At 54.7% G+C, this 23,316-nt stretch overlaps 1 protein-coding gene across 2 annotated transcripts in view; it reads left to right on the top strand.

Annotated features, from left to right (window-relative positions):
• Positions 1-23,316, top strand: part of FLT4 (fms related receptor tyrosine kinase 4) — a 51,023-nt gene extending 27,707 nt beyond the window's left edge. Inside the window, exons 4-30 of one of the 2 annotated variants that reach the window (XM_088536820.1) lie at positions 1,100-1,212; positions 2,076-2,238; positions 2,544-2,683; positions 3,178-3,346; positions 3,804-3,921; positions 4,561-4,712; positions 5,462-5,624; positions 7,017-7,161; positions 9,374-9,482; positions 10,521-10,880; positions 11,102-11,248; positions 11,894-12,025; positions 12,344-12,450; positions 12,684-12,819; positions 13,619-13,723; positions 15,298-15,411; positions 15,531-15,619; positions 15,895-16,042; positions 16,812-16,906; positions 17,411-17,533; positions 17,975-18,086; positions 18,396-18,495; positions 18,784-18,889; positions 19,819-19,958; positions 20,676-20,796; positions 21,565-21,650; positions 22,934-23,316. In XM_088536820.1, coding sequence (XP_088392946.1) covers positions 1,100-1,212; positions 2,076-2,238; positions 2,544-2,683; positions 3,178-3,346; positions 3,804-3,921; positions 4,561-4,712; positions 5,462-5,624; positions 7,017-7,161; positions 9,374-9,482; positions 10,521-10,880; positions 11,102-11,248; positions 11,894-12,025; positions 12,344-12,450; positions 12,684-12,819; positions 13,619-13,723; positions 15,298-15,411; positions 15,531-15,619; positions 15,895-16,042; positions 16,812-16,906; positions 17,411-17,533; positions 17,975-18,086; positions 18,396-18,495; positions 18,784-18,889; positions 19,819-19,958; positions 20,676-20,796; positions 21,565-21,650; positions 22,934-23,150 — 3,710 coding nt within the window. In that variant the 3' untranslated portion in view covers positions 23,151-23,316. Of the gene's footprint in view, positions 1-1,099; positions 1,213-2,075; positions 2,239-2,543; positions 2,684-3,177; positions 3,347-3,803; positions 3,922-4,560; positions 4,713-5,461; positions 5,625-7,016; positions 7,162-9,373; positions 9,483-10,520; positions 10,881-11,101; positions 11,249-11,893; positions 12,026-12,343; positions 12,451-12,683; positions 12,820-13,618; positions 13,724-15,297; positions 15,412-15,530; positions 15,620-15,894; positions 16,043-16,811; positions 16,907-17,410; positions 17,534-17,974; positions 18,087-18,395; positions 18,496-18,783; positions 18,890-19,818; positions 19,959-20,675; positions 20,797-21,564; positions 21,651-22,930 lie in introns of both variants that reach the window. The other variant, XM_088536819.1, reaches the window with a different exon arrangement.

Here is a 23,316-nt window from a genome sequence, read left to right as displayed (position 1 = left end):
ACTAAAAACATTGCCAAGGAGTCAGGTAAGCAGTCCCTCAGCAGCAGCTGGCACGAAGGGCTTAAAGAGAAGCTTCACCCAGCCTGGCTGCTAACCGTGGGTGGGGAGAGAAGTAGATCCTGTTTTCTCATCAGCCCTTTCCAGTGGGAAAATACTGGGAAAGGGTCTCCCTGCTGCCCTGTTAGCTCGGCAGCTCTCTGGGGCCAGCTTCTCTCTGTGCTCTGTCTGAACGGTGCCTGGCACGATGGGTCAGGGCTATTGACTCCCCTTGGCCATGGGCACGTATAGAGTCATAGAATCATGGAATGGTCAGGGTTGGAAGGGACCTCTCGAGGTCATCTAGTCCAACCCCCTGCACTTGCAGGGTCACCTAGAGCACGTGGCACAGGACTGCGTCCAAGCGGGTTTGAAGATCTCCAGAGAAGGAGACTCCGCAACCTCTCTGGGCAGCCTGTTCCAGTGCTCTGTCACCCTCACTGTTGAGAAATTTTTCCTTAAGTTCCTGCGGAACTTTTGATGCTTCAGTTTGTGGCCATTTCCTCTACTTCTGTCGGTGGCCACCACTAAAAAGAGGCCTCACCTGTGGGGCTTTGTGTCGCTGGGCACAGGCAGAGCAGGATGGGGCAGCCCCTTGTGTGGGCATTCCCTTCTGGACCCTTGCACTGCATGTCCTGCGTGCAGGAGTTGTAGCGTTGACGTGCTAAGTCGTTTCAGTGATTAATTCGGGGTGGTTGTGCTCTTCCTGTCAATATTTGCACTTGCAGGCGTCGGGAGGCAGTGGGTGGCAGCTCTGGAAAGCTCAGCTCATCTGTTTATGCGCCGGCCGGGCGCGCTGCAGGATGACACGCGCATGCCATGCGCTGCGGATCACTTCCTCCGCGCGCCGAGGTCGCGCTCCCGGACGCCGGGGCCCTGCGTCGGCACCAGCTGGGCAGGGGCTGAGCTCCAGCGGATCCGCCGTCCCGCTCGGCTCCGCTCCTGCCAAGCTCACGCTGTGCCAGTGAAAGCCAGGGAGTCTCCTTTTCTTCTGGATCCTCCCTCATCCCGGTTCTTCCCCTGCCTCTGTTCAGTTGTTTTTTTCTCCGTGTCTCTTCCTCAGATTTCGAACAGCCGTTTATCAACAAGCCGGAGACTCTGCTCATCAGCAAGAAGGAGAGCACTTGGGTGCCGTGCCTGGTGTCCGTCCCCAACCTTAATGTCACGCTGATCTCGGTGAGCGTTTGGCCACGTGGGGCTCTGGGCCAGGCTGCACCGCATTTGTTGTGCATTTTTAACTGCCCAACTGGAAGCAGGACAGACACTGCCAGGAATGGAAAATGCATGGGATACATTTTCCATGGAAAGTACAAGCCACTGGCTTCCTCGTTTTATTTGCTGGTTGGAGCAGGGCTGTCCAGGTCCCTGGGGCAGACCCTGTGGGTTTCCTGCCAGCCTTGCTCCTGTTCCCTGGAGCTCTGTGAAGCAAAACAAGACTTTGTTTTAATCCCATTTCCCCACAGCATCCCCTGTTTGCTCTGGTCTCTGTGATCTACAAATTGTCTAGGTGGTCAGCATCCCTAGGAGGAGGCTCCAGCACTGGGGCTGATGGCTAAAAACAACTCTATTATCAGCATGCCTGTTTTCTCCCTTTTTTCTTTTTTTTTTTTTTTTTTTTACAATGCAAATACATCCTTCCAGGATGAGTGTTTCTATTGTACAAAGGCCTCCAGGGACACCCTGGGGACCAGGGGCCTTTCCCTTGCCCAGGAAGGACACTATCCAAGGTCAGCACTCATGTTATTGGGGCTTACGGTTGGGACATCAGCACCAGTTTCCTTAGCTATCACTATCAGTTTCCATTCCTGGAAGTCCCTGGCCTGCTCTGCAGACGGTGACACTCGCTGTGTGGGACGTACAGGCAGCCACGATTCCTAGATGACAAACTCTGGTGGGAGGGTAGAAGACCAGCATGGCTTAATGCTGCATCTTTCTACCCCACAAAGGGGCCATGTTAGCCATCATGAGGCCAAGAAGGGGTGGGATGGGATTGGTGTTACCTTATCATTTCATTTGGAAAAACATTGCTTTTTTTCCAGCAAAATTCTCTCATCTACCCTGATGGGAAAAGCACTTTCTGGGACAACAAGAAGGGGGTGCAAGTGCCCACACACCTGATCAGAGACTCCTTGTTCGTCCAGTGTGAGACTGTCATCGACAAGAAGGTCTTCAAATCCAATTTCTTCATTATCCACATAGCAGGTGAGGATTTGGGAACACACATGGGGCAGTTTGGACGGCTTTGCAGTTCTCAGCTCTGTGTCCCCGGGATGTCTCACAGGGTTATCGTGGCCCTGGCTTAGCTCAGCAGACTCTGCATCACGCCCTGCTGTGCGCCAGGCTGAGCTGCACCAAGCAGTAGCAGGCTCTACGCGGCCTCCTGTGATCGCACAGTCTGAGCTGCACTTCCCGGGTTGTTAATGCTTTTTGTACTGCTTTCCAATTCAAATTTAGTTTTAAAGAGTTAATAGATCACAAGTGTCTTTCTCTTGCCATCCGTGTATCAGGGAGCGAGCTGTATGACATCCAGCTGTACCCCAAGAAAGCCATGGAGCTGCTAGTGGGAGAGAAGCTGGTCCTCAACTGCACAGTGTGGGCTGAGTTCAACTCCGGTGTCCGCTTCCAATGGACTTATCCTGGCAAACAGGTACAGGCAAACAGAGCCCGCTGTGCATTGAACACCCGGCCTTTCCGAGCCATCCCCTCCAGGCCTCTCACTGTTCCTCTTGCCAGGAGCTATCCCAGCCTCACAGATCTGGTTACCAAGAGCCTGCAAGTGATTCATGTGGTTTCCTTTCCCACTGCATTTTGCCACACAGCAATGGAAAGCTATTGTGAATATTTGCAGAGGGAAGTTCTCAGGTCATCACTGCATTCAGCTACAGGGCTCCCAGCCTGGTTACTGGCCTGTGGGTTGGAGCCAAATCTGTGCTGAGCTGCAACCCAGCCTCATGCTGCCAGTTGCAGGGCTCATTGCCTTCCCATCCCCAAGGATGGCAGTCACTGGTGGAGTCACCTGCCTGGGATGCACAGGGAGAGGCGAGCACTGGGCAGTGAGAAGCACAAGCCTGAAGAGCCCATCTATATGTCCTGTCCCTTCTGTATGACCTCCACCCCTTTCCTTCCACTGTCTCCCACCAGACACAGCGGGCAGTGACGGAGCCCGAGCGGCGGTCCCTGCAGACGCACACGGAGCTCTCCAGCATCCTCACCCTGCAGAACGTGAGCCAGCAGGACCTGGGCAAGTACACGTGCACGGCCACCAACGGCGCCCAGCTGCTGCAGGAGAGCACCGACGTCATCGTGCACGGTACGGCTCCCTCCTGCGCCCTCGCAGCCGGCTTGAGAGCCGAGCCGGCAAGCAGAGCAATTCCCAGAGCTCTTGGGAAGCGCTTGGCCCAAGACCAGAGGCTCACGATGACAAATCAGAGGCAGCTCTTTGGCTCTCAGCAACCAAACGCTCCTGCCTGGCCTGGCCAGCACTACTTGCCACTGCCTCCATCCCTTCCCCTCTGCTCTAGAAAGAGTCTGCTGAGAATAGGGATGTGGGAGAGGGACTGAAGGCCATATGGGCAGAGGGGAGAAGAGGGGTTTTCAGATATTTTGGCTTCATCGTTGCTGTGGCAAAAGCCAGTTTTGTCTGCACTGATGCGACACCTGAGCTGGCCTTGGCCCTCACTGTCTGGCCCTGTGGGGAGCGGCAGAGCTTGGTGATAACGTGTCCCTTTGTGCTTTCCTCTTCTCAATGCTCGGCTCGGCTTTTGCAGAAAAGCCTTTCATCAACGTGGAGTGGAGGAAAGGGCCAGTGATAGAAGCCACCGCAGGAGATGAAGCCGTGAAGCTGCCGGTGAAAGTCGTGGCTTATCCCCCGCCAGACTTCCAGTGGTAACGCACCTTTCTTGGCCTGAGCCACCCCCTCTCTTTCATCCCGCTGCCAAGGAGGGAAGTTTAGCCTAGCCTCCCTGCTAAGTCCCATGGGGGACAAGATCATCCCAAATGTTGCCTTCTCCCATTTGTGCAGGGGGTGCCCGTGTCCCCAGGATGTTTCCCCAATGGCTCTCACCAGCCTACCTTAGGATGGGGGAAGTGAAGTCTGGGAGAGAAGCTACAAAGGTCCTGGTTAGGTTTGCACCTCCGAGCTGTGTGGTAAGGTTGAGCAGAGCTCCCACAGGAGCTTGCATCCCTGCAGCAGGGCACACAGAGGGAGAGCCCCAGGCCATGCGCCGTGCCATGCTGCGTGCCCACACCTGAGCCCACACCTGGGAGCCCTTGGCTCCCTCACACCACGACAAGCCCTTTGCACGGCACAGCAGTGCTCAGGCAGAGACACAACCTCCCAGCCCCAGTGCACATCCCGAGGGGACAGTGTGCAGATCCACGGGAGGGCACAGGAGTCCCTCCAGAGAGGTCCTCAGGGCTATCACAGGGCGCCCTGACTGTGTGACAGGGGCCGGCAAGCCCCTGCCCCGCTGCCACGGGGACACTTCCTCCCCATGGCTGCATCTTCTCTCTGCCTCCCCGCAGGTACAAGGACGGGAAGCTAATTCCCAAGCAATCTCAATCTTCAATGCAGATCAAGGATGTGTCGGAGCAGCACGCCGGGATGTACACGCTGGTTCTGCGGAACAGGCTGGCGGGGCTGGAGAAGCGCATCAGCCTCCAGTTAATCGTCAATGGTAAGGGATGGGGTCAGGGGCACACACGGCCCTGGCCTCCGGGCTGCTCCGAGAGCAGAGCCTCCCTGTTGCTTTCCTAAAGCAGCTGGTACCTGCATCTTCTTCACCACCATTGCTCAGGGGTGCTCCAGTTACATCTAGGTTGGTTCTTTGTGGCCTGGGTACTGGGGCATAGGACTGGGCTGAGACCACTGAAGTTTCTGTTCCTTTTTGAAGCAGGCAATGCCCTTGCTCAGTGGTTGTTTCCCAGCTGAGGAAACAACCTGAGGGGTTGCTGAGGGTGATGCTGACTGATGGGGACTTCAGGGCAGGGAAGCAGCAACATGCATGGAGCCTGGAGCTGGAGCAGTCCTCTGAGTGACCACCAGCTCCTAGGGAGTTTTCCCTGGCAGAAACCAGTCCCTGTCAAATGAGATCCAGTTGCCAGCTCAAGGAGAGGTGGAAGGGCAGCGCTGCTTGGGGATTTGTGCAGCCCTGCAGCCGTGTGCTGGGGGCTGCCAGGCAGTGCTTTGAGTCATGCAACATCCAGACAGTGACGTCCTGCAGAGGAAGGAGAAATGGCATCACTTGGATCTGCCTAAGTATAAGCTGCTCTGCCTTGTGTGTCTGAGCTCCATAGGAGCAGCCCTGAGAGCTGCGGTGCTTTCGTGGCTGCTCTGTCTGCAGATGGGCCCAGGGAGGGTTGTGCCTGGCCTGGGGAGACGCAGCAGCCAAGCAGGTCACGGACACTGTTGCTCTGATGCTTGCAGTTCCTCCACGCATCCATGAGAAGGAAGCTTCTTCCCCGAGCATCTACTCCCGGAGGAGCCCCCAGGCCCTCACCTGCACAGTCTATGGCATCCCGGCGCCGGAGGTGATCCAGTGGCAGTGGAGGCCGTGGATGCCCTGCCGGATGTTCTCCCGACGCAGCCTGTAAGTGTCCCTTCTCCCACTGCCACCAGGAGAAAGGCTGTGGGCATCTGTGCCCTCCAGAGCACCGGGTACCCTCCAAGCTGGGGGGCTGCAGGGCAGGGGCCAGGGCAGGTTCTGATGGCTGAGGGCAAAACTCGTAGCCTCCTCAGGCTGCCTTTGGGGCTGACTGTCATTATTGCCACAGGCTAGTGGGGAAGCCCACACAATTGCAGAGGAAGGTATCGCAGCTCCTTGGCCAGCATCCTCCCCATTCCTGCCCTGAGATCCCACTGGTTTTTCGTTCTTCCCCTTCTGCTGGGTGACGATGAAAGCAGAAGCGCCCTCAGACAGGGATGGGAGCTGCTGCGTGCAGGGAAGAGGTGCCAGCCCGGGAGACCCGACCCTGCTGCCAGCACCTGGCCACTCTGCAGCGTGCGGAGCACCAGGCAGGGCTATGGTGGCCTTTTAGCTGGGGTCTTGCAGGGAGGGGGAAAAGAGATTCCACGGGGTTGCGCTGGCACCGTGCCCAGAGAGCGGCTCGTGCAGCCCCGGCCGGCCCTGGCTGAGCTGAGGCCACCAGCTCATTCCTTGTCACACGCGAGCGCCGTGGCCCTGCCAGGAAGCAGCAGGGCCCATGAATTATGAGCACTGTCTCCCAAGGCCGCCGTGGCTCTGCCTCGCGTAGCTCCGGAGGATACAGGAGGCTTCTTTCGGGCTTCCTGTTGTTTACTCAGCTCGCCGGCGCGCTGGCCATGCCGAGGGCTCAGCCCTCGCCCCGCGCTCCCCGCTCCGGGCACCTCTGCAGCTCCCAGCCTGCATCCCAGGCAGCCCATCCGCATCTCCCATTTCACCTGCATGTCAGAAACTGCCCCCAGACTCCAGTGTCCCTGTTCCCTAACGGATTTGGACTCTTCTCCCTGCTCAGCTCGCTCAGCCCTGAAGATGTGGGGATCCATGAGCATCTCTACTCAGCAAGACCAAGAGAGCCCTGACTCGTGGTCCCAGCGTGGGTTTAAGACCTTGCTGCTGAGCAAGCCAACACAGAGAATTGCCCTGGCCACACATGAGTGGTTTTCACTTCTGCTTTTCTCCATCCTTATCAGGGAAGGATGAAACCACAGGCATGGGGCTAAAGACTCTGCCTGGGACACCAACCCCGCCTTTTTTGCCTCAGTTTCCATATCTAAATACTTTCCCTTTCGGCATGGGAACACTTGGGCTGACTGGTGTTTGCAGAGCACCATTACAAAGCATCATAGGACCATGTGACCAGGAGATTCAGGAAATTTTGCAGGGTTGGAGAACAGAGGCAACAGTTCTCAGACACAAAAGTTGTTTTTTGCTGGCTTGCTTCCCAGCTGACCATCTCTCCATCTCTCTCCTCCGTCTCCTTTTCCCTGCCCGATGGATTAGCAACAGCAGGCACCGGGCTGCGAGGCGCCATCAGCGGGACCGGATGCCTGAGTGCAAGGACTGGAAGGATGTGTCGCAGCAGGACGCAGTGAATCCCATCGAGAGCATTGACACCTGGGTGGAGTTTGTGGAAGGACGGAACAAGGTGAGCCAGCGTCCCCGTGGCTGTCTGGGAGCAGGGAGCTGGACACCAGAGCCCTTGCTGGGGTCCGTCACGATCCGTCAGCAAAAGCAGCCACGAAGCCAGACCTGCAGAGACAGATTGGGAAAGGGCTTCACACCTCAGCTTAAAAGTAAAGCAGGGCCTGGCCATTGCCAGCCCTGGACCCGGCAGTGCCAGGCAGTACAAGCCCCAGCACAGGGGAGAGCTCTTGTCTTTGAGAAGCTGCCCTGTGTGCAGAGAGGCTCCTGCTGGTGCTGCCTGCGGAGCGGAGCTCGTGCTGATCTGGCTGTCCCAATCCCTGCTGGACCTGGGGCACCGGGCTGGGGAAGAGGCAGGGAACACTCGTGCTCCACTCTGGGGGCTCCCATGGCCCTTCCCGAGGGCTCCTGCTTGAACGACTTTGGAGAGGCCAGTCAAACCCTGCAGGGCCACTCAGAAAGGGGCAACGGGAGCCACAGGCTGCTCAGGAAATCTCTGGCCTCAGGAGCACGCCTGGTTGTGCTGGGACACTTCATCTAGCGTCCCGTGCCCCAGCAGGGCGAGGGTGGTTGTGCTGGGACACTTCATCTAGCCGCCCGTGCCCCAGCAGGGCGAGGGTTGGTGGATTCCGAATGCTGGCGCCCGCACTGCAGGTATGCGAGTGCGAGCCCGTCCCACCGTCCCCGCGCTTCCTCTCCGGAAGGGACATCGCTCCCTCGTTCCCGCGTGTGACCCGCGGACACCCAGGCACCGCTCACTGCCTGTTTCTGCCTCGCCGCTAGCCCCGAGCGTCAGCCCTGCGCCCTCCGCCACGGCGGGGTTCCTGTTCCCGGCTCGTGTCAGGCACCGGCCGCTCACAGGGGGATGCAGAGCAAACAAACGGCCCCCCATTTCCTAAAGTCAGTTCCTGTTTTCCTACACACCTCCAAAGTCGCTTCCCGTTACACGGCCCCGGCCGGGAGTTCGTTGCTATGCCAGAAGGGTGGCAGGAGCTGATGCTGCTGCTTCCAGGGCAGCTGGAGAGGGAAGCGGGGATCTGTGCTGGGGAGGTGAGCAGGGCTTTGGAGAGCTCACTGCCCCTGTGCTCCCCACCACGTGTGACTCATCTGCCCCACGGGCTCTTTCCCTTATCCCCATTCTTCCTTGGCTTCCTCAGCCATGTCCTTCTCACTCCCTGTCTGCCTGGGTGTAACTGCTGGCATCCAGCTTGGGCTGTGCAGCCCAAGATTGCCAGAGCTCGGGGAGAAAGAGAGTTGTTCTGCTTGCTGTGAGACACTGTTCTCAAATCTCCTCTGACCCTTTCCTTTCTGCTTGTCTTACCTTACAAGTCTCTGGTTTTATCCTGGGAAGGTCAGAATGAGCCACAGTACATGCAGTGCACAGCAGTGCACCACGGACAGCAGGACGGTGTCAAATGCATAACTCCCAGCTTGGACATGACAGGGCTGATCAAAATGAAAATCCCCAAGAACAGGAAAGGCAGCAAAAAAAAAAGTGCCTGTGGGGTCAGTTCAGCTGTATTGAATATGCACTGAATAAACGACTGCTCTTTCTGATTAACACAACTTATTACATTGCTGCTTGGAACTAAAATGCATCCCCAAGAGTGGGGAATGAATAGTAAAGGCAAAATGCTTCCTTTATAGGAACTGCATTTTTTGCATTTTACACGTCTCATTAGAGGAAATTTTGCACGTAACTGTCCTGTGATTTGAACGGGGCAGGGGAGAAACCTGTGCTTCACTCCACAGTTCTCCTCTAAGGGGAGCGCGTGCCGCACGCCGGCAGCGCCGGGCAGGAGGAGAGGAGCCTGCTCCCCAGCCGCCTTTCCCGGCTTAGCCGGAGGCGGCGTCTCCGGGGCCGCGATCCCAGACAGCGGCCCGGCTCTCCCCTGATCTTAGTCATGTCTTGCTGTTGGAAGGAGGGAGAAGGAAGCTTTCAGGACTGTGCCTATGAACCCTTGGAATATAAAGGGGGAAGATGCTGATGGTGAAATGGTGGAAGCTGGGATGCTTTTTCAGGTCTGATTTCCCGTTATACATAAAAGAAGTGCTAACACATGGCTAAGCCCCTGTGGAAGGTCACAATCCTTCCCCTGTGCAGCTGCCCTCTGGGCAGGGCTTGCTGCATGCTTTGCCATCAGAGGGCAGCGAAAATTCCTGCTTTTCTTCCCTCTCACTCTCCTTAACTGATTCTGCTGCTCTTCCCCCATCAGACAGTCAGCAAACTGGCCATCCAGGAGGCCAACGTCTCCGCCATGTACAAGTGCATTGCCTCAAATAAAGTGGGTCGAGATGAGCGGCTCATCTACTTCTACGTGACCAGTAAGTACTGCAGAGACCCCCTCCCTCTTTGTCTGCCTAAATGCACCCACCGTATCACTCTAAGTGCAGCCTGGGGAGGCTGCAGGCGAGCAGAGCCGCCCCGGAGCCCTGCGGAGCTGCAGGAGGCTGGAGCCCTGCGGGATGCCAGGGCTGGTGTGAACAGAGGCTTCCCGGGCTCTGAGAGCCCTAGCTGGGTCCTGCTGCTCCAGGTGATGTCGGGGCTGGGGATGTGCCTGGTCCAAGAGCATCCTCTAGTGGCACTGCCTGACCCGCTCCCAAGCAGGGTCCTGATGGCCCCAGGCATCCCCCTCCCCATCGGGTCCCCAGGAGATTTTGGCACTGGAAGGAGGCCCAGTTTGTGCAAGCTGGAGCCCAGCAGCGGTGCCTGCAGTCACGGACCGTATGGGGCCGTGCAGGAGCTTTCTGCCAGGAGGACCTGCCCCGAGGGGAGCCCACCCCTGTGCACCAAGGACGGGGAGCCTAGCAGGGGCACAGCAGGCTGCCTAGAGCCTGAGATATCTGAGAACAGAGCCTTATCTTCATGCAAGGGCTCCAGCATCCCGGGCTCCTTACCCAGGCGAGGGGTAATATCCATGCTGCCACCAGTCCTTGTGGAGGAAGATGAGCATCCACGACTGCTGCTCCAATAACACTCCACATGTGCAGTTGTCCACCTCAGCTCTAGGACTGCCTGTACGTGCAAATGTGTGTACAGTTACTGCTGGAAGAAATCCAGACCCCTGTGTGTGAACTAAGAACAAGAAACAGCCAAATTCAGACCTTCTGTCCTTGTTTCATTTGTGACTCTGTCTTAATTTGACACCAGGACTTTAGCACATCCCCTAGCACCCCACTGAGTGTGAGCTGTCAGTTGCTGGCAGTTTCCGTGGGACAGTTCTGCTCTAGGATGGTTTTCTTTGCTTTGGCTGAAAATAGGGGGTCTCTGGGAAGCCAGAGAACTGGGTTCAAGGAGGAAATTTCATTCTGTCTGGCAGCTGAGCTTAGAAATTTCATCCAAATTCATTTTCTTCCTGAAAGCCATTCCAGATGGGTTTGAGATTGAATCCCAGCCCTCAGAAGAGCCCATAGAAGGGCAGGACCTACAGCTGAGCTGCAACGCAGACAACTACACTTATGAGAACCTGCAGTGGTATCGTCTGAACCTCTCCAAGCTCCATGATGAGGAGGGCAACCCCTTGGTGCTGGACTGCAAGAACGTCCACCACTACGCCACCAAAATGCAGGGGGAGCTGCGTTTCCAGCCGGACTCCAACGACGCGACCTTGCTGCTCACCATCCCCAACATCTCCCTGGGCGAGGAGGGCGACTACGTGTGCGAGGTGCAGAACCGGAAGACCCGGGAGAAGCACTGCCACAAGAAATACATCTCCGTGCAAGGTGAGGGTGCTCAGGGGTGCTGGAGGAGAGGGGGGTTCCTGCTTCCCAGGCCATCTTCGAGGGAAGCCCCACAAGCAAGCTAAAGTCAAGGTGGCAAAGGCAGGGCACCCGCTTCCCGAGACACCTGCCAGCAGCAGTTAGAGACCCAAAATTCCTTAGGAGCACAACTGTTCATCCAATCAATGCATTTCCATTTTCTCTTTCTCCTCTTGCTGCTCCAGCCCTGGAGATCCCCCGCCTCAAGCAGAACCTGACAGACATTTGGGTGAATGTCAGTGACTCCATAGAGATGCGCTGTAAGGTGGATGGCAACCACATTCCCGACATCAGCTGGTACAAAGACGAGAAGCTGGTGGAAGAAGTGTCAGGTACAGTGGGCTGGGGGGTGAATCAAAGACAGGGCTTCGCATCCAGAGGCCGGAGAGGTGGATGCTGCTGGGTTCTGGGAGCTGCTGTGCCCTAGCAAAGGCACCTGTTCTCTGAGCTGGCAGAACTCTGGTTTTAGTCATGTTCTGCCCTGGTTGTGCACTGTCCCTGGCCAAGTCCATGCCCGAGGGGCTGGCTCAGCACTATCTGTGCGTTCAGCTGGAGAGCAAAGAGGGATGCGTCATTCATCTCTGCACTCTCAGCCTGGCATCTCTGCTAACTTAGATCCCACAAAAGGAACATGGGAAGGATCCAAAGCATTACAGAGGGGAAGAAGCTGAAGCAGTGCTTGTTGCACCACCTGGATGACCTGAGCACAGTGCCCCATCCAGCATCCTGCGAGGGGAATCCCTCACTCCATGTGCTGCCTGGGGAAGGCCCCTCTGGGATAGCCCCAGGGCCATCAGGCCACAGAGAAGACTCTCTACCAGCTGGTGCAATTTCATTCTAGGCTTCCCATAACCCCAAATGAACCAAGCAAAAAAACAAGAGCTTTGCTTTAAGCCTGAACGTGTCTAATCTACTAATGGCCTATCTCCTTGTGAGAGACCCCTCACGCTGAGCCCATCACCCTCTGTGCCTTGCAGGGATCGACCTGGCAGACTTCAACCAGAGGCTGAGCATCCAGAGGGTGCGGGAGGAGGACGCTGGCCTCTACCTTTGCAGCGTCTGCAACGCCAAGGGCTGTGTGAACTCCTCGGCCAGCGTCTCTGTGGAAGGTACCAGCAACACCCCGGGGATGAGCCCTTTCGAGCAGGAGTGCGGCCAAGGGCCCGTCACTCTTCCCTCTGTGGGGAGTGGGAGGGCAGTGGCAGCCCCTCAGCCTCACTGGTGACACAGTGCTGTCACAGGAGGCTCTGCAGATAGCCTAGGGCACGTCTAGCTCTGGCAGTATCCCTCAACCCTGCTTTCTTCAGAGAGAGATGTCTCTGCAAGGGGAGAGGCACCTCCCTGGGGTCTCCACACGTGAGGGGTGGCTGAGCTGGGGCAGGGAACAGGCGTCTCTGTGTGGCTGCAGTTTCCCTCCTGTCCCACAGGCTCTGATGACAAGACCAACGTGGAAATTGTGATCTTGATTGGGACTGGGGTCATCGCTGTTTTCTTCTGGATCCTCCTCATCCTCATTTTCTGTAACATCAAAAGGGTATGTAGCTGATTTGCCCCAGGGGCCTAGGGCACCTTTGCCTCAGTGGCCTCCCATTAGTATCCACCAAGGGGAGGTTGCTGAGTCCTGCTCCCAATGACCTCACTGCCAAGCACAGGGTCACAAGAGGGAACAGGGGAAGCAGGTTAAGGCAGGTAAAAGAACCCAATGGGAGCTTGCACCTGGTGCAAGGAATGTGTGTCTTCACCCTCCGTGCTTGCTGATTCCTGCAGCCTGCCCACGCGGACATCAAGACCGGCTACCTCTCCATCATCATGGACCCCGGCGAGGTGCCGCTGGAGGAGCAGTGCGAATATCTGCCCTACGATTCCAGCAAGTGGGAATTCCCACGGGATCGCCTGCGCCTAGGTGAGCTGGGGCCTCATCCCTGCTCTCCGTGCGCTGCAACCACTCTCCAAACTCACCCTCCAGCTTCCTTGCATCCCTCTGTGTATTTGCTGCCTTCCTTGTGCTTCAGGCTTCCAGGCTGCTTCTCCAGGCTGTCCTTGCCACTCAGCTCTGCTTGGGTCTGAGTCTGGCTCCTCTACCTTGTAAATGCAAGTCTGAGCCAGCTGTAAATCCAGACTCTCTGGGCATATGCATGTAGGTGTCCCTGGGATCAGAAGACTTCTGGGCATGTGTTAAAACACATCCTTGTGTTCTCTGTCAGCCTGGACTGGACCAATCTGCTCAGCCCACAGCAGGTACCCTATGTTCAGCAGCTGCCCTCCAGAAATGAGGACCAGGAATGAATTTGTTACCCCAAGACACCCACCTGCACCCCCTGCCCTCTGGGAGAGTTCGGAGGGCTGTGGACAACCTCTGAGGCCCGGAGAAGTGATGCTAGCCCTGGCAGTCCTGCTGCAAGCTGTCACGCTTGCCCTTCTCTGCTCGAGGGCGACAAACAGCCCCTCACCTCTGCAGACTGTTTCCTTCCTCTGCTTTGTCCATGCCAGCTCTGTCCCAGTTCCTCCCCTTGGCTTTTCTCCTATTCTCACCAGCAGAGCAAGCAGCCACCTGGGAAGGGCACACGTTGCGCTCCTTCCTTTTCCTTTATGACTCTTTCTCTTTCTTCTCTCCATGGTTTCCTGTTGGCGTTTTTGTTTTTGTCCCATTCTCCTTGCACTGCACCTGCCTGCCTTCACACTGCCTCTCTCCTTGCCCATAGGTAAAGTCCTGGGTCACGGTGCCTTTGGGAAGGTGGTGGAAGCATCAGCATTTGGGATCAATAAAAGTAACAGCTGCGAGACTGTAGCAGTCAAAATGCTGAAAGGTATGTGGACGTGGAGGCAGGATAGGCAGTCCATGCACACAGCATCTGCTCCACAATATCTATCAACCTCATTAATATTTGTCTCTTGGAGGAAAAAAAAAAATCCAGGGCCTTACTGAATATCTTATCTCCCCCAGTCACTGCTGTGTGCTCCCGCCTGAGCCAAGGGGAGAGGAGCTGGAGCCAGCATTTTAATGAATGGCTTCTTGGCCCCTGACACAGTTGGTTCTCTTGGCCTCTTCTCATGGATGCTTTAGCCCCAGTCTGCGCGCTGGGAGGCAACGCAGAGCAGGCAGGAAGGCTCGTGGCCAGGCTTTCAAGGGAATGTAGCTGTCTAGAGCAGCAGAGAGTAAGATCTTTGTCAGAGGAAGAACAAGAATGCAGAGCACTGCTTTGGCAGGCGCAGGGAGGTGCTGCTGCTCCTCGCCCTCTTTTGAATGTGGCTGTATTTCATGTTTATGGGCTGCGTTCAGAGCTGGGCAAGGAAATAGGTTGTAGTTCTTGAACTCAGGAGGGCTGACGTGGCTTTGCACCCAAAGCCTGTTCATTCCAGGACTGGGGTCTTAAGCTCTTATGGCCACACATTCAAACAGACACCCAGAACATCGTCCCTTAATTTGGCACCCAATAAAATGCCAAGGCAGTCCCTGGCCAGCAGGAACTTGAGGATGGAAATGGATTCATGGCTCATCTCAGCAGCATTTGCTGTTACAGGTGCACACACAGTCTGTGCAGCTGGTGCAGAGGGGAGCCTGGCTGTGCAAGGTTTTCCACAGCCCTGTGAGCCATGGCTCTTGAAGAAGGTCTTTCTGTCTCTCTCAGACTAAATGTGAAAACTCCCAAGTGTGGTAAAAGGCAGAGGGAAGAAACGGAGAAATATATCAAAGGCATATAAAAATGGAGAATGCATCGAGGGTGAGACAGCCACAGGGCAGCACTAGGCAGTCTCACAGATGGAATACCTATAAAGGAGCAAAGGTTGGGGTGAGTTAGGCACTTGGAGAGGAAATGTAGGAGAGAGAACTGGCGGGGGCACAGTGCTGTATGTTTTGTGTAGGAGGGGAATTAGAAGGCGATCATCTTCTGGAGTTGAGGTGAAATAACTTCTATCTTCAGTCGTAATCCTAAGATTCAGATGCCTTTTGTTTCTGATTTTCTTTCAAATGTTTATGGCTTTATGGCTAGTGATTTTTATGGCTCGTTAACTGTTTGGAGGCCAAAAGGGAAGAGATTCAAACACATGTGCAGCTGTATGTAAGCTTCAAGGGAGCTTTTCTATGCATAACTGCCACGAGCAGAAGTTTGTTGGACTCATGTTTTCCTTTGCAGCAGCTCCCTGCTGCCATACAGGGACCATGCCACACATTGCAGTTAGGGATCCAAGGAACTCCAGTCAAGGCCCTGACATTTCACAGGGATATATATAATAAATAGCAAAGGCTTCAGGGTCACAGCCTGCCCAGGGAGAACTGCATTAACAAACACCATTATGGTGTGTGTTAAGAGAAGAAGGGTGATGAGGTGGGCTGAAAGGGCTGTAAGGAGGAGTCCTGACCTGCTCTGTGTGTTTCCAGAGGGAGCTACTGCAAGTGAGCACAAGGCACTGATGTCAGAGCTGAAGATCCTCATTCACATCGGGAATCACCTCAACGTGGTGAATTTGCTGGGCGCCTGCACCAAACCCAATGGTAAATAACCCAGGGCGAGGGGCTGCGCCTGCTTATGAAGATCGGTGCTTTGGGCAGGTGCCGTGTCAGCTTCTGACCACCCCAAGTCCTTACTGCTTCCTTCGGTCCTTGTTTTTCAGGACCACTAATGGTTATCGTCGAGTTCTGCAAGTATGGAAACCTCTCCAACTACCTGCGGACCAAGAGGGAAGGATTCAGTCCTTATAGAGTAGGTAGCCTCCTTTGTCCCTAGGGACCTGCCCCATGGTTAGGGAAGGAAGATGTGTGGTTCAGAACATTATCTGTAAGTGGGACAAAGATATCCCCTGTCTAGCAGCAGGTCAGCTCCAAAAAGTGATCTTGCTTCATCTGCAGCATCAGGGGAGTAATTTCTTTCTGCAGTGGTCGATAGGTGCTTCCAGGCCAGGATTACAGGCTAACAGCAGGACAAGACCATTTAGCTCATGGAACCTGCTGAGGTTTCTGTCTTGGTCTCTTTGCCAGGAGAAGTCACCCAGGCTGCGCATCCAGGTTCAGTCCATCGTGGAGGCGGTGAGGGCAGACCGGAGGAGCCGCTCGGGGACCAGCGACAGCGCTATCTTCAGCCGCCTGCTGATGCACAAGAGCCACCCAGCACAGCCCATCCAGGAAGGTAACGCCCTGGCCTGGCGGCAGCTCCTCTGTCCTGCTGAACGACTGCCACGCTCAGCCAGCCCTGAGCAGGGCATGAATGTGAGCACTGACGGCTCCACAGCTGTGCGGCAGCTCCCTCAACAGGGCCGTCGTGTTCAACTGTTGGCTCTTATAGAGCCTGTTCTCCAGGACTGGGACAGACCTTTTATTACAGCATGTCCTGCATACACAGAGGGCTAATATGACAGTCCCCGGGTGCATCACACCAGCCTATAGACAGTGTTGATGAATATGGTCCCTTCAGAAACCTGCCTTTCATCACTTGGTTGTGGGTACCAGGGCTGGGTATGTCCTTTGAGAGGATGGAGACCAGCTAGTGAAAGCAGAGCTAGGACAAGAAGGATCATGAGAGATCTAGAAATTCTAGAAGGGAGGATTAAGTTCTGTGGATTTTTTAGCCTAAAGGGAGCAGAGACAAGGAATGGATCCTCCCTATGGCAAAAAGTGAATGAGCTGATCTTAAAACCCCTTCCAGCCCTGCTCCCCACACCTCCATCTGACTGTGAGGTCTTTTGGAGGCTGGAATTGTTCTCCTCTCACATCAGCAGCTTTTTTCTGCCATGTCCTTTCTGCCAGAACAGCCCTGCTTAGCTCTTACTCCAGGTAGCACCAGGAAGTAGCTGTATCCCACCAAGAGCCTAGTTTTGTCCTGCAGTCCTGGAGGGAGGCAAGGAGGACAAAAGACAATTTGCTGTTTAACAACCTTCTTTTCTTGTGCTCCTGGACAGTGGATGATTTGTGGCAAAGTCCCTTGACTATGGAAGACCTGATTTGCTACAGCTTCCAGGTAGCACGTGGCATGGAGTTCCTGGCATCCCGAAAGGTGAGTCCACCCTTTTTCCTTGCTCATCTCCCTGTGTGCCCACCTGAGCAGAGGAAGCTTGGTGTGGACTGTTGCTGTAACTACAGAGCCTTGGAGTACACACATACACACATATACAGATATACATGGTAGCCAGTCTCTCTGCCTGGCCTTTTCCATCTCTGGTGTTGCTGTGTGTGCTTCATGGCTACTGATTATTGCCACAAAACCCTGCACACAAGAGAGCTGCTTGTGGCTGATTTAGAGATGACACATAGAGAGATTCAGTGATCTGTCTCATGTCACTCAGGAAATCTGTGGCAAGAAAAAGGCAGGAACTCTGTTCTCCTGCTTTTCATCTCCTCTTTAGTTATCTCCTGTTTTGGTTTTTGTCTTTAGCTCCTTCCCTCCTCCATCATTCCTCCATTATAGCTAAGGTCCACAAGGGGAGGAGAGAGCTCTGCGTTTTGTCATAGTGGTTCCTGTCCCTCTGATCTTGCCCCTGTCCTCTTTGTGTGCCCTCAGTGCATCCACAGAGATCTAGCTGCTCGCAATATCCTGCTGTCAGAGAACAACGTGGTAAAGATCTGCGACTTCGGCCTGGCCCGGGACATCTACAAGGACCCTGACTATGTCAGGAAAGGCAGTGTGAGTGCCATCTCCTCAAACCCTGTATAGACTAGGCCTCTGATAACTGCTCATGAACTATCCTGGGACTGGAATAATCTAAGAAAAAGGAAATGGGAAGGGATGGGTGTAACCACTGTGTGGTTGGGACCAGGCTCTGTTGGGATGGTTGTGCAGTCCTCCTCCAGGACCTGGCTTCTGTCTCCTTCCTGTCACTCAGCCCGTCATTAGCTCACTCTTCTTTATTATCTTTCCTCTTTTTTCCCTTGTTCTCTCCATTCCCTCCCTTTCAGTGACCAGCCCTTAGCATCTCAGTCTCTCCCACTGGCCTAATCAAACATCTTTTCCTACATGGAGGGCTTCCAGGTCCACTTCCTTGCCTCCCTCCCATGGATCCCAGCAGCTCTGCCCTAGGCTATATCCCCTCACCGAACACCCAGGTCTCACCTCTTCCTCCTGCAGGCTCGTCTCCCACTGAAGTGGATGGCCCCAGAGAGCATCTTTGACAAGGTCTACACTACCCAGAGTGATGTCTGGTCCTTTGGAGTCCTCCTCTGGGAAATCTTCTCACTAGGTGAGTGCTAACGAAGTCCACACACTGCCAGGGAAGGCAAAGCTGCTATTCCCATGTAGCGGCTCAGTGAGTGGGTGTGCAGGAGGAGACACCAACATGGGCTAAACAAATGTAGAGGCTGCCTTCTCCCCAAACGCAGGGGAGGGCAGCCAGGAAGGCAGGGGTGGCCTCCTGGCCGTGGCAGAGGGGCCTGTGTCCAGCAGCACCCAGGCTGCATCTCCCAGCACTTCAGCAGCCTCAGGAGACGGGCTGGTTTTTGATGGTGCATCTAATCCTCCGTCCCCTTCACCCCTTGCGGACCTCCTTTAGGGGCATCTCCATACCCTGGAGTCCAGATCAACGAGGAGTTCTGCCAGAGACTCAAGGACGGTACCAGGATGAGAGCCCCAGAGTACGCCACAGCGGAAATGTGAGTCCAAAACCTCCTGCGTCCTCGTGTGAGTCAGAGCAAGCCCCGCTGTTGGATGGAAAGTCCTTTCAGACAGTGGGGGGAACAAGGCAACACTTCCTTTTTATTCTCCAGGCAGCTGCCTGCAGGGCAAGTCAATGGGCTCAAATCCAGGCCCGGGGCTATCTAGAATCATGTCCAATGTGCTAGGGAGCAAGGTTTCCTTCCCAGCAGAGCAATGCTCTGTCCCCTGTGTGGGACGGGGCTGGGTTCTGCTCCACACATACAACCACCATCTCTTCTTGGCAGTTACCGGATCATGCTGAGCTGTTGGCACGGGGATCCCAAGGAGCGACCAACTTTCTCTGACCTAGTAGAGATCCTGGGAAATCTGCTTCAGGAAAACGTCCAGCAGGTGAAAACCTCTCTGTACCCACTGCTCAGGTCCAGACAGCTCCTCCTTCCTGCACTGGTAGCTCCCCTTGACATAGGTCAGGAGATAATGCAAGATTCCAGGGAACAAAAATGTCTGTGCCCCTGCGGTACTGGAGAGACCTTTTCTGCAGCAGCCCTTTTACTGCATCCTAATACAGCTCCACTGCTTGCAGGGCGGGTGTCCTCTCAGTCGTCATTCCAGTATTTCCATCCTAATCCCCTGATGATTATCTGAATTTTTTCAGCTGACTCAAGGCCCTGGCACTTCTGCCTCCCTTGCAACAGCGTTATGAAAACCAGAACTTCACCAGGCTGGCTAAAACTCTATCTTCAGATCTAAATGTCAGGGCCATGTGAACCAAGCAACTGTGCTGTTACAGGCAGTCAGATGTACAGATTTCTCTGAAAATGTTACTAATTACTGTCATGTGGTAACTGACCAGCACTTTTAACAGCAGTGAGTGTGCTGCTCTGATTTTGTCCCTTTTTTTAAAAAAATGTTCTGGTGTTCTGGCTTAGAATATGACAGCTAAATGCTTAAATATCAGTAGTGTCCCATCCACCCCGCTGTGCAGCACATGCACAGCCCGGGCACAGGGATGGGCCTCTGGAGCACGGCGCTCCGTCCACGTGTCGTGACACTAACGCACAGGCCAGCTGGGGATGCTGGAGAACTGCGGGTGCTGTAGGACTTGGTTGCCTTCCTGTTCACACCCCTCACACACCTGCAGCCCTTGCAGCCTCTTAATGCAAAAGGCACTGAAATCTCCAGGTGGATATTTTGTCCCAGAGAAATAGAAGGCATATAATAGGAATATTGCTCCCCACTTCTGACAGCTTCTGTTTGCAGAGCCCTTTCCTGCGGGTTCCTCCCCTTCTTGTAAAGCCACTCACTCTTCCTCCTACCAGGAAGGAAAAGATTACATCCCGCTGAACGACTCCCACAGCTCGGAAGATGATGGTTTCTCCCAGGTGCCTTCCTCTGTGCAGCAAAACTCAGATGAAGAGGACTTTGACATGAGGATACGCTGCCACAGTCTAGCAGCAAGGTGAATCCCCCTGGAAAGGGCTGAGAGCCCCGCAGGCAGCCAGGAGGGCTGCCTGAGGGATACAGGGACAAACCAGCAGTGAGAACAGGTCTGAGTCAAACATTTATGCCACAGCTTATTGCTTTTATACACTTTACTGATGAGCAGGAATACCTGATGTCTGAGGCTATGACAATCCTCCTGCCTCCAGCTGCACTGCCTGAGCATCACATCCCACTAAAGCTTTGCAGCCCATTAGGCAGATGAGGAAGGAATATGTCAGCTGAGCCTCTGCTAGAGCAAGGGCTTTACCTTGTCTGTTCTAAACAACCCGAACAATTAGGCCGAGGCTTCTAGGCTGCTGGGAGCTGTGGCACAGTGACGCTTCAGATCTGTAAGACATTACTTACCTTTGCAGTTTGGGTAATGCACGCCAGCAGTGCAGATTTCTTGCCCTACACTTATCCTGGCTGTCCAGGAGTGTGTCAACAGCCCTGTCTATGGGTAAGCAGAGGACAGAGTCAACTGGGAAATTTGTTTGGGAACTTCCCATGCAGGATTATGGGTGCAAAGGCCTCAAGCGAGCCCATTCTCCTCCAAAAACCCATCCTGTGGGTCATGCACATCCCTGCATACACTAGTTGCTGTGAGGGATGCCTGGGTTCAGCTCCTGTTTGTGCCCAGCTCTAGAAACTGCCTTTATTGGTTTTACTGAATACAGTGCATTTCTGTTGGTAGATATTACAACTGCGTCTCGTTCCCTGGTTGCTTGACGGGAGGAAATCAGATCAGGTGTCCGTCCAGGATAAAGACATTTGAAGAGTTTCCCATGACACACACGATGTACAAGGCACACCCGGTGAGTAGCAGCTGAGTGGGACTGAGCAGGACACAAAGAAATGTTCACTTGTTTCCTGGCACCTTGCTGTTAAGATTGTGGAAGGAATACCATCCCTATCAAATGTCAGCCTGTCCATGTCATTCCTGTCCAGTCCTGTGCACATTCATGTCTCCACCTGGCATATAAGGGTTTCTTTATAGCACAGTTTGTACTGTCTGAGCGTGAAATAGGGAGGTTAGATCTGCAAGCGAGGCCTAAAAAGGACCTCAGTGAGGCGGATGTTCATCACCCTGCTCAGATCTGTAAACACAGCCTGGTTAAGCCTACCAAAATCCACATAGAACTAGGTAAAACCAGAGTGCTTGTCTGCACCTGGAGCTCCCCTGTCCTGACCCACACAGCAGCGCTTGGGGGGCCCTCCCAGCCTCTGTGAACTGGGCTGGTACTTATATCTCTGCCAGTGGCAAAACCATAGTATCAGAGAAAAATCTCCTCTTACATCCCACTTCTTGCAGCAGGGATCATTTCTTTTCCCCTAAGGAAACACTGAACTGAATGCACAAATCCTACCTTTGTATGTGCTGCTTTGCAGAAGGCATGTAAGAAAACCAGTTCCAGCAAGACCATGAAGCATGCTGGCAAAATGCCCTTATGTCCTTTTCCCATCTCAGACATGCATGATCTAGTCTGAATGATTCCATTGCTTTGAATGAATGATTCAACCTCCCTTCCCAGTCTCATCAGTCGACAGGGATGTTGCTGATAACTCCTGTTGCTTCCTTCCAGGACAATCAGACAGACAGTGGGATGGTTCTGGCATCTGAGGAATTTGAGAGGATAGAAAACCGACACAGAAAAGAAGGTGGATTCAGGTACTCCTTAAGTCTGGCCCCTCAGACCTCCCTGCTGCCAAAGGCAGTGGGAAGCAGCTCATGGTGTTAGGTTGGGCCTCACGGGGCTCTCAGCACAGCGCCGTGGACTCTGCATACACATTAATGAGAGGCAAAGCTGGACTTGCCCGTACTGCTTCCTAGGCTTTCAAGACATAAACTGTGCCCATTCAACCAAAACATGTTCCTTATGGAACACGTCCACTAAGGCATACTGGAGTGGTGGTGTTACTAGGGTTTTTGTTACCTTCTGGCATCCTCCAGTGAAGTCTATCAGGGCTTGTTCAAAGGTAGCAGGTGGAAAGAATGAAGCCATGTGGCTGCCACCTCCCTGGGGTTCCCCCAACCCTATTAGTTTGGCTCTAGCCCTGTTGCACGTTGTAGAGGGACCGAGTCCAGCAGGTTGCTCTGACAGTGCTCAGGGGCCAGGGGTGTTTAGCATCATGGTTTGAAGCCTCTCTAATAACCTGTTCCCCTCATTTCTGCTTGGTGCCAGAGCAGGCTGCAACCTCATCCCGGTGACAGTGGGTTGAGCGAGCCGGGTCAGCTCGTGCACAGACAAGGCCAGTCATTAGCTGGGGTCCCACGCCTCTTCCTCACCTTCTCTTTCCCACATTGTTCAAGCTGGTCTTTGTCTTTGCCCACATCTGCTGTTGCATCAGACCATCTCCTGCTTCTTGCCCTTTCCTCCCTAAGGCACCTTCCCGTTGTCTCCTACACTGGGGGCCACCCGACATCGTGTCTCCCAGTAAACACTGCTTCTCCCAAATCTCCCCTTGAATGTACCCTTGTTGCCACCCCTGTGGCTTGCTGCCAATGAGCTGGTTTTGGCAGGCATTGGGAGGGAGTTGCTCCTTTCCTTCCATGTCCTCTCCATCATCTTCCCCCATCTGGGCTGTGGGTCTGCGTCAACTTCTGTTACTCCTGTCAGGTACTAGATCTAGGAGCAATTCAGGCAATGGCTCTTGTTGCTCCCTGTTCCTTGGGTTCCCAACCCTTCACCGGGCTTCCCAGGGGCATCCAAATGAGCTCACGTAACTCCAGTGCAGGGCTATGTACAGATTTTTCACAACATATGTGGGTTGTGCTTAGTTACCTAAGTGAAACTTGTGCTGTGCTTCGAGGTGGAGGTGTAGGTAGGTTCATTCCTGACCCTGTCTCTGCCGTGAGCAGATGATGTCTCCTGACATTGGGACCCCTCTAGGCCAGGCAGAAACTTTGCAGGGCTCAGGCTTCACCTTCTGCGTCTCTCTCCCTTGCAGCAGTAAAGGGCCCAGCCGAACTGCGGAGCTGTCAGGGGAACAGTCGGACCTGCAGGGCAGGTGTCAGCCGTCGTATGGCTCCCAGGTGGGAGGCCAGACTTTTTACAACAGTGAATACGGGGAGCTGTCAGAACACTCTGAGGACGGCAGCTGCACCCCGCCTGGAGAGGGCATCAGTCCCTCTGCTCTCCACGCTTCCTTCTTCTCCGAGCAGTACTAACGGCGCCAGGCCGCGGGGTGCCCCGCCGAGACGTCCCCTCTCACCCTCCAGGCGAGTCGCGAGGGACCCGGAGCTCCCCCTTCACCTCCAGCAAGGAACCGACCCCGCACGCGCGGGCAGCACCGATCTCCATGGGCCTGCAGCACGACGGCCCGTGAAGCACCCC

This window comes from Tinamus guttatus, unplaced genomic scaffold (assembly GCF_059628265.1).
Source record: "Tinamus guttatus ecotype Peru unplaced genomic scaffold, ASM5962826v1 Tinamus_guttatus_pri_ptg000710l, whole genome shotgun sequence".
NCBI lineage: Eukaryota > Metazoa > Chordata > Aves > Tinamiformes > Tinamidae > Tinamus > Tinamus guttatus.
This window is presented reverse-complemented; position numbering and strand designations above follow the sequence as displayed.